The sequence below is a fragment of the Apis dorsata genome, unplaced genomic scaffold, assembly GCF_000469605.1.
Source record: "Apis dorsata unplaced genomic scaffold, Apis dorsata 1.3 scaffold_323, whole genome shotgun sequence".
Classification (NCBI taxonomy): Eukaryota; Metazoa; Arthropoda; class Insecta; order Hymenoptera; family Apidae; genus Apis; species Apis dorsata.
Genome location: NW_006263591.1, coordinates 310,635 through 321,125, shown reverse-complemented (window position 1 = coordinate 321,125; position 10,491 = coordinate 310,635). Strand labels below are relative to the sequence as shown.

The window sequence follows — 10,491 nt, the reverse complement described above, 5'->3', positions numbered from 1 at the left end:
ATAAATATATTATTTATGATTATTCAGAAAAAATTTATCTATATATAGTTGTTATATTTATATATATCTATATAATTATCTATATATTATAATTTTTTTTAATTTTAATATTTTCTATATATTATATATATTATTTTTTATATATATTTATTTAATTAATAATTTTGCTTTTAAATAAAGATTTTAAATGATTTTAATTGATTACAGTTTTAAGTGATTTTAAATAAGTGTTCTACTTTATTTTTTTGAAGAATAATAAATATTGTATTTTACTTATTTTGATAAGAGGGATATTTCAATACTTTTAAAAAATTTTATTTTTCTTCATAGTTAAATATATTTTTATTAATATTAAATTTTATTTTTTCATAATTAAAATTTCATTTTTGAAACAATTCTATTATATCTCTATTAACTCTGTGTAAAAAATTATAATGTGAGAAAGCAAAAAATGTATAATATCTTAAACATTCTTTAATATCAATATTTATTTTTTTGATTATAAAACTTTTAATTATTATTAGATTAAATGTGTAAGACTTAAGAAATGTAGTTAGTATATTAAAGAATATATTCATTCACTTATATATTTTTCTATATTATTAAATATTCAAAAAAAAATTATTCTAATGATAGAATGAACTTTATTTCAATAAATTAAAAATTCAATTCATTAAACTTTACATCATATAAAGTGAATACATATACAAATATATATATACTTTTATTTTTTCGATAAACTACAAATATATATTATAAATAAAAATAAAGAAAATATTACGTATTAATGAAAAAAAATACGTATTATGAAAATAAAATATGAAGTTTTTGACTTAAAATTTAATTTTTTTATTAAAATATAAATTTAAATTTCGAATTAAAATGAAATCAAATAATTAATCTATTATTGTTATAAACTTTTTTTTTAATTTTTTTTTTGAAAATAAAATCTTTACCACCACTATTTGCGAATTCGTTAGCATATTGTTTCACAAAGTATAAATGAAGTGTTAATTGAGATATATATTATTTATATATGTATATACCGTGACAGTGAAACGCATCGTGAAAAAAAATTAATATGATGAAATGAACGTCACAATTTTCGTTTTTTACATAAAAAAAAACTGATTGTAATATTATTTTTAAAATAAATTATTTTAACTTTATATCCTATATATATTTTAAAAAAAAAAGAGCGAATTTTAATTCTAATTCTTTCAATCCATTATATATCATGTTTATTATTATTAATATATAATTAAGAAATGTATAATCAAAAGGACAAAAGTCTAAAATCAATAAACTTTATTTAAAATAAAATAAAACAATATAAACATTTAATTCTTAAAATATATACTTAAAATAAAAATAAAAGAAATATCAAAATCGATGATTTTTCGAACAGCAATATGATATCTTCCATTTTATTATACATTATTTATTCATTTTAATACTAAAAAAAAACTGTTTTAATTATCACTTCTTTGAAATTAGTTCAAAATTAATTTTATTAATTTCAATAAATTATTTCAATAATTTCAATAATCTCAATAAATTATTTACAGATGAATTTTAATAAACAAATAACCAATCGAATTATAATTCTTTAAAATTAAATTTAAAATTAATTTTATTTGGTTACAAGAAAATTTTTATCGAATATAAAAACGAACGTTGAATTATGTTGAATTACTATTATAAATACGAATTAAAAAATTAACAATAAAAATTACAACTATCCGATAATTCCAATGATTCAATTATTTCATTCTTACAACCAGTACTATTAATACATGCATATATAATAATTATATATACAGGCAGTGTTTTGAAGAATTGATTTTTAATTAACATTGAATTGTAACAGTATATCTATCAAATTTGATTATTCATTTATTATAGGAAGATTGTTAATAGTGATTTATTTTTTCAAGAATTATATTCAAGAATATTAATTTTTGTTACTTTCTAAATCATTTGTTAAAGATTAAATTGAGCATTAATTTTTTTGCATATTGTTTATCAACAATAATAATATATTAATATATTCTAATAAACAATCTATTATGGAGGAGATTATCGCGGTCTTCAATGTAGCCTTTGTAAAAAGTAATATCTAATGAATTTTAAGAATAATAAATACATTATATTTTTGTTGAAATATTTGAAACCTCGAAGATGATCGATATATTGATCATCTTCGATATAATGTAATTGCTCGATATATACAATTTTCAAAAAAAGATTTCTTTTGGACAATTAGAACTAAGAACATAGATGTCAAAAAATTAATTGATATAATATAATATTACTACCATTTAAAAAATAAAAAATATTGTTCATCAACATGATTTTCTATATATATATATCTCAAGTTTAAATTAATTTCATCCTATTAACAGATGTTAATAATAATAAAGCTTAAAATATCGTATATGGAAATGTATGCATATAACATGCATAGAATAAAACTATTTTCACTGTCTTTAATTAAATAAAATATAATACTAAAATTAATAAGCAACTGAGCAATGAAGCAGTCTAGTCAAAATATTATTCTAGCTAGTTTAGTTATTTCGTATGCATTATTGATTTGTAACATAATTACAATGCTAAAAAATGCTAAAAGATCAATAATTTTTCGACCAAACTAAAAAGAAAAGAGAAAGATAAAAAAAAATAAACATTTTTGATATATTGCTACAATTTTAAATTCAACCAATATTTTTTTTGAATCGCAGTACGTATATATATAATTTGTTGAAATGGAAAAAATGAAGAAATACGCGTTTTTCATAGAAAAATAAACGAGAGCTAAAAAAAAAAAAAAAATATTAAGCAATATGGCACAATGAAAAAATAGAAAAACAAAACGGAAGGGATGATTGATGTAATAGTAGAAACATATCTCTGAAAAGTGCGATCGAACAGCGCTTTTCTTGGGCACGGCAAGGTCCGACGTCCAAATACACCGCGGCCTCATACCCCCAGATAATTGTCCATTGTCACATTTGTATTTTCTTTTTCGTCTCTCGCACTTCATCGTTTTCATTTTGTCGTTGCCTTTCTTGTGGCTGCCCGTTGTTACGAAAACTTGCAGTTTCTATCTTGTCGGACTTTGCCAAGAAAGATCAATAATTATTTATTGAATACGCTAATTGTTGAAAATCTTAAATCTTTTACTTTTAATCCATTTTTTTGCCTTTTTTTGTTTTTATCTTTATTTGTTTTTAGTTGTACGAGGATCGAACCAATCAAAGACAGTTTCGTGGATTTTGCTCGATTTTTTTCAACCGATATACACATGCAGCGAAAGAAAACGAGATTCGGCAAGGTCCGACAGTAGCAGGATAATTCGTGTGTGACCAATGTTTCGGCGGCTTTGTTCAATGGTGATGGTTCAATGCGCGCTGTCGGACATTGCCTGTAACATATCGACACGAAATCCGTCAGATGAAAGAATGAATCTGAACTCATTATTGAATCACGAGTTATGACACGCCGTTGTCTGCAATAATTTTTTATAGTATTTTTTTCTTTTCTCTTTTTTATCTATTGATCTTTGATTTGAAAATTAATTATCATATTTTTATAATTTTTTGAAAATCATTACCATTAATAATAATATAGTATTTGTATTTTCATTTTATGAAAAAAAAATATATCTGCTAAATTGATATAGATATAATTGATATAGAAAATAAAATTAAATAATACTATTGCAGTCAATTGCGTAAAATAATAATATTTCGAAATCCAAAAAGAATTAATATTTGGAGATTAATGAATATAATATTCTAGAATAAAATAGTTATTGGCAAATAACGAATTTTTTTTCTTAAAAAATATTTAAATTATGATGAAAAAATAATACATATTTTTTGTTCGATTAATGTATAACAATTTAATATAACGAATCTATAATTTTATAAAATCTAATAGTATAATTATTTTTAATAATATGATATTTTTTCTTAATTAAAATTAATTTTTGTATATCCAATTATATTGGATTAAATATATTTATCATCCTAATATACGAAAAAAATTATCTAATTATCTAATAATCTATATAAATTATTTTTTATATAAATTACAGAATCAAATTGCAATTGTATGAATAAAAATTGATTGCGCGTATGAAAAATTTAGAAAAATTTAGTTCGATCAAAATTAATATTTCACGACATTAACATTATTCATATAACATAATATTTTTATTCGATAATATTTCATAAAGAACGATAGTTAAGATCAAAGTAACTTAGACTAATAAATTCAAACTTATATTTTCTCAAAAATATCATTGTCAGATTATCGTTAATTGAGTCAATTATATAAAAAGTGATCTAGTTACTGTGAAAATTAATTATTGATATTATAAATAATATGATGAAAATTAACAAAATAATTCTCAACATGAAGATAAGAAAATCAACATCGCAAATTTATTATATAGAATTTATATAAAAGATAAGTTTAATGATCTAATAAAAAAATATATTAATATTTTAATTTCTTTATCTATTCTTAATCAATATATTTTCAAAGTGATATAAGTAATTACTAATTACTGTGAGTGCGTTGTATATACATATAATGTACATAAATGTGATCTACATTTCGATTTATAGAAATTCACATTTTTACCTAAATTTCTATGCTTTACGTGTTTGAAAAAGAAAAGCACATTCATTTATCGTTCTATAGCAAGCATTCCAAGATTGCAATAATATATGAAATGGAGACTAATAGTCAAAAATAAAATTTGAATTTTGAATCTAAATGGAATCATTAGACCGACGCGTTTCCCGACGAAAAAAATACTTGTACGATACTTGTACAACTTGTACGTCATTTCTATATATGAATTCGATGTCTTCACTGTCTTTTCATCTTTACGATATTCTCAATCCTCTCATTTGTTTTTTCATTTTAATTTTTAATTAATTATTAATACAATAATACATTTTTTATTTACTACTGAATAATATTTAAATAGAAATTTTTTTTATTTTAATAATAAAAAAAACTAATATGCGTCTTATAATGAGAAGATCACTGTTCTCAATGACTGTATTATCTTCAATTCATTGAATTTAAAATAAAATATTTATATTTATACTACTATTTATAAAATAATTACATTATTTATATAATACAATTAAGAATAACAGTTTGTAAATGAATTTTAAATCCAAGAAAAACAAGTTAAAAAAAAAAATAAAAATAATAATTTGAATTATCAAATTTTATGAATTGAAGATATGCAATTGTTAAAGAATTACTGAATTTAAATAACGAATAAAAGGGAAAAGCGAATATTATAAGGAAAATTAATGTTATTCTTTCGGGCTCCGCAGATCGACGATTTATTCTTGAAATAAAAAATATATTGCATGGATATGATTTGAGAAACGATATAGATGATAACATTCTCTAAAAGAAATTGTCGGAAAACACGCGACCAAATAATTTTAAAATTGAAAATTGCGCAAACCTTTATTCGAAACTTCTATACCTCACAGTGCAAGATTATTCTTTAATATATTTAAAAAATATTATTATAAAAAAAAAGCATAATATTTGAATATATTATTATTTTATAAAAAATATAGTAATTTGTATTAATGATTTGTAATAAGTTTAAAAAATATATATTTTTATATTTAAATGTATTTATAATATTAAAAATTTTATATATATATAATATTATATTTATAATAATTCCATTAACACTGGTAGGTATAGATGTGTTTATTAAAAAGAAATCTGTATTACAAAATGTATTAGAAAATTTTTTTTAAATTGTATATATTATATAAAACAAAGTTAATCATTTATTTTTAATATATTTTATTATATAATATATTTATATAAAATATTATATAATATATTTTATTATAATTTTCATGCTAAAAAAAAATTCTTAAAAAATATTAAAATATTGCCATAGTTATTCGAAAAATAAAATGGTAATGGAGTTTCATATATTTTTACATATATTATTATAATATTGTTTCAATGTGTTTGAATAAATATTTTAGCAAATAATATTCGAAACACTTAAAAAAGATTAAAAAAAAATTTTATCAAGAAATTTATTTAATTATTTCGTGTTTATGCCACATTTGATTTTCTAGTAACAAATTGAAATTTTAGTAACAATTTCATTGATATGATACAAAAGAAGTTGTATATAAGTCTATAAGATAATTAATTATTAATTCAATTATTAATTAGAATTAATTAATTAATTCATTCCAAGTATTCCGTAAAAAAAAAAAAACGAACAAACACATATAGGAATAAGAAGTTTCACATCGAACAATTTGTGTACTTCTTATTCTTTTTTTTTGTTCAATAGCTCGATGTGTTTTCTTCTCATAGAAAAAAAAAACAAAATGGAAAATTGTTTATACTAGGCGTGCTTGGGTACATTATGTCATTCATTATTGAGATCCTTACAAATTTATCATTTTAATAACACGGCGATGTGAAAAACAAAGTTGTACCGTGATTATTTGACACTAACAAATTTACATCAATTCAAACAAGAACGATATCATTGGATGCACATTCTTTCCAATAGATATGATGAAAGATACACAATGAAAACATATATTTGATGCATACATGTACATAATAATAAATAAAAACAAAAAAAAAAGATATTCAAATAAAAGAAAAACGAATGTGCTTGAAATATATATACAAAATTCTTTTTTTTTCGATATTAATTTAAATATATATCTATTGTATCAAATGCTTTGTACATTATTTATTAAGTTAATCTTGCAAAAACAATATTTTATTTAACTTACAAACTTATATTACAACTTAAAATTACAACTTAAAATATTAATTCATAGTTTATCCTTTATATACATTTCATTTGTATGAGAGCTAAATAAAAAATAATATATTGAATTTTATAATTATCTTTCATATTTATAATGAGTGACAATATTAATATAAAATATTAATATTTATTTCTTGATATTTTTATTATATATTTAATAAGAGAAATTATTGTGTAAAGAGATTGTATAATCATCATATTTTATAAGATGAAAATATATATAAAGCAATTATTTAATATCTACTGATCGAATATAAAAAATTGGATTTTAATTTTAAAAATTAACTCCATACAATTTAATAATTGATTTAATACAATTTTCATTTTCTTTCTTTTCATCAAAATTAAAAAATTGTTTATCTCATGATCAATTTTAAAATTTTTGAAACTTATCTTTATCATTGAAAGAATTATTAAAAAAAAAGGAAGAGTGATTATATTAAAAAATAAATGTATCAAATAAAATACAATTATTTCAAATTTTAAACATCAAAAATTTTTTTTTTATTTATAATTTTTTTTTTCATATTTTTTATTCATAAAAAATAACTTGGTTTTTATAAAAGTTATAAAATATTTTTCATTCAATTTTTATACATGATTAATAAATTTGAGATTTAATCGATTCTACAAGACAATACTAACAAAAAGAATTGCCTCGATTGAGGCTTATTTATTATATTATAAATAATTCAAATTTGTGTTAAAAAGAAAAGATGAAAATAAAATGTCAGTATTGTAACAGAGACAGAACGATTTATTTATTTTGTTTAACACAAGCTTCAATTGCTTATAATTATAACTTCAATCAATATTTTTATTTATGAACTTTTATGTATATTTTTGGAACTATTATGTATATTTTATTTAGAATCAATTTTCTAAAATTTCACGGAAATATTAACATTCTATTTATATATAATAAAATTGTATGTATATTAAAAATTACATCATCCTTAAATCTGATTAAAATAACTATATAATAGTTAATAGTTTGCATCCAATGCGACCGCATTGATGTTTTGATAATTGTGCCATTAGTAACTGTGTGAATACTAAAAATTTATAAACGATTTTAACTTTACAGACGGGCTCGAATTTCTTTCTATTATATTAAATTTTTTCAAATTTAATATAAATCTTAAATTTATATTCAATCTTTTACTATAATCTATCATAATATAAAAAAATATATGATTAATTTATGATTGTAAAATAAAATTGTACATATATATATAAAATATGTATATATGTATATATCTTGAAATAGAAAAATATAAAGATTATTTTATAATATACACAACGTATCACAAATGTATAAATTGTAATAAAAGAGATTTATTAGCAAACTAATATAATACGTATGATACGTAATAATTTTGAATATATAATCGAATATATAAATATTTATTTATGGAAAAGCATTGCTAAGATAAATTATAATTCTTATTTTAAATATAAATTGCTTTTACCATAGAAAATGGAGAGATTGAAAAAAATAAATAATAAATAATATATGATAGAAATAACTGTTACACATATATAAAATACATTTATATAATTCAAAATGATCATTTAGCAAATAAATTCCTAATTTATTTTTCGAATTTCGAACATATTTTTGTATGAGTTATTCCATTATATTTGTCTGATATTATTTAATATAATTCATATAATTTATCATATAATTTATATTAAAAAAATATCTTAAAAAAATCTTAGATTTCTCATATTTTGAATATAATTTTTCTAGATTTTTTTATTTAATATATTTTGTAATATTTTTAATTTATTTACTTTTGATATATTAATATATAAAATATAATTAAATATATTATAAAAAATACATAGTGGGGATACATAGTGGGTTTTCTTAATGCTGAACTGATTATATTAGCTATATCTCCAATAATTGAAATGCTGTTAAGTTCTTATTTACTCTCATTAAATTAGTAAAAATAAATTCTTCTTCGATATGTTTCGTACGTATATAAATAAAAGAAATGTTGCCGTTTACTGACAAATCTGTGTATCACATCATATAAATTTTAAATTATTATATTTAGCAATTTTCATAGTCAAAAAACCTATAAATTACACTTATATTGTACTATTATATTGTTTGATTGATAATTTTTATTTTTATATTTTGTATTTTTGTAGTTTAAACAGATTTTTATAAAAAAAAATATTTTTAATATATGAGTTGTGTTATTATTTTTTGACAAATATTATTTTTAAATATTTTTGATAAATATTTTTTTTTAATCATTTTCGTATTTTGCGTACTTAAGTACTGATTTTCATAAAAAAAACTTAATGTATTCTAAGTCCTGATTCTGGACATTGAACGTTGTCTCCTATTATCATATAACATCTCAATCTTGTATAATCTCTATTTTCATGTCTAAACCATAATCATAAATATTAAATTTGAAATTTATCAAAATTTTTCGCTATTTTTAATATTTAATTCATTCCATTAAAAAAATAATGAATAAAAAATGATAAACAAATAATGATAAAAAATATCTATAATCTAAAATACTTCCTAAAAAGATGGATGAAAAATCGTACAGTTTTTTAATAGTTCAGAATTTAAAAAAACATTATAAAGTTGTCCTCATTATCAAATGCTAAGAAAGAAGTGAACAAAAGCAAAAACAAAAAATCCCAAAAAAATGAAATTTATTTTAAATTCGCATATATTAATAATTGAAAATAAAATAAAAAAAAAAATAATTGAAAATAAAACAAATGATAAATAGATTCGAGAAAATAAAATATTAAGCTAAGAAAAAAAAATGAAGAGATTGTCTATGATTTGTTTACAAAAATATGAAGAAGATTGGATATAAGTTGAAACTGCCAAAAATAAACATAGCAAGTAATGATTGTATCGATTTCTCTGAGTATTCAAATAATTATATTTATGATCATTATAAATTATATTAAAATTATTCTGAATTATATTAATTTTTGATATATCAAACATTAGATGCTAATTTTTAATTTTTTTCTAAAATTTTATATCAAAATTTGATTAATTTAAGGTAATTATTACGATAAATTTGACTATTTATTTTGATATCTGATATTGTTAATTTATGAATAAGGCAACATAGAAAGAATAAATTTTTATTTATTTGAGAAAAAGCTTAAATGTTCGTTACTAAAGAAAAAAATACATAAAAATATGTTCGTCCTATAGAAAAAATACATAAAAATATTTACTATATTGAAACGAAATTAAATTAAATTTTTACTTATTTATTTTATTATTATTATTAGATTAGATTTTTATTTATTTATTTCTTATTTTCAGCAAATACAAGTTTATACTACAAAATTTTTATAATTTTAAATTTTCATTTTTTATCCAATAGAATAATTTTAAAAAATAAATCAAAAATGCTCTTGAAAATTCTGTAATAAAAAAATAACAATTCTATATATATTCTATTTATTAAAATAAAATCAGTGTTTAATTAATTCGATTGATTGAATTCATTTATCTGAATATAAAATCTTATTATTTGATCGAGAAAAATATATGGAAAATATAATGGAAAAAATAATAAATTAATTTTAATTCTATATTATTTGTACATACTATTTATCTTCTC

General features: G+C 19.0%; 1 protein-coding gene across 1 annotated transcript in view; it reads right to left on the bottom strand.

The window, feature by feature from the left end:
- Positions 1-2,967: 2,967 nt before the first annotated feature.
- LOC102672070 (potassium voltage-gated channel protein Shab-like) overlaps positions 2,968-10,491 on the bottom strand; it is a 35,938-nt gene continuing 28,414 nt past the window's right edge. Inside the window, exon 7 of the mRNA XM_031511448.1 lies at positions 2,968-3,427. Coding sequence (XP_031367308.1) covers positions 3,404-3,427 — 24 coding nt within the window. The 3' untranslated portion in view covers positions 2,968-3,403. The remainder of the gene's footprint in view (positions 3,428-10,491) is intronic.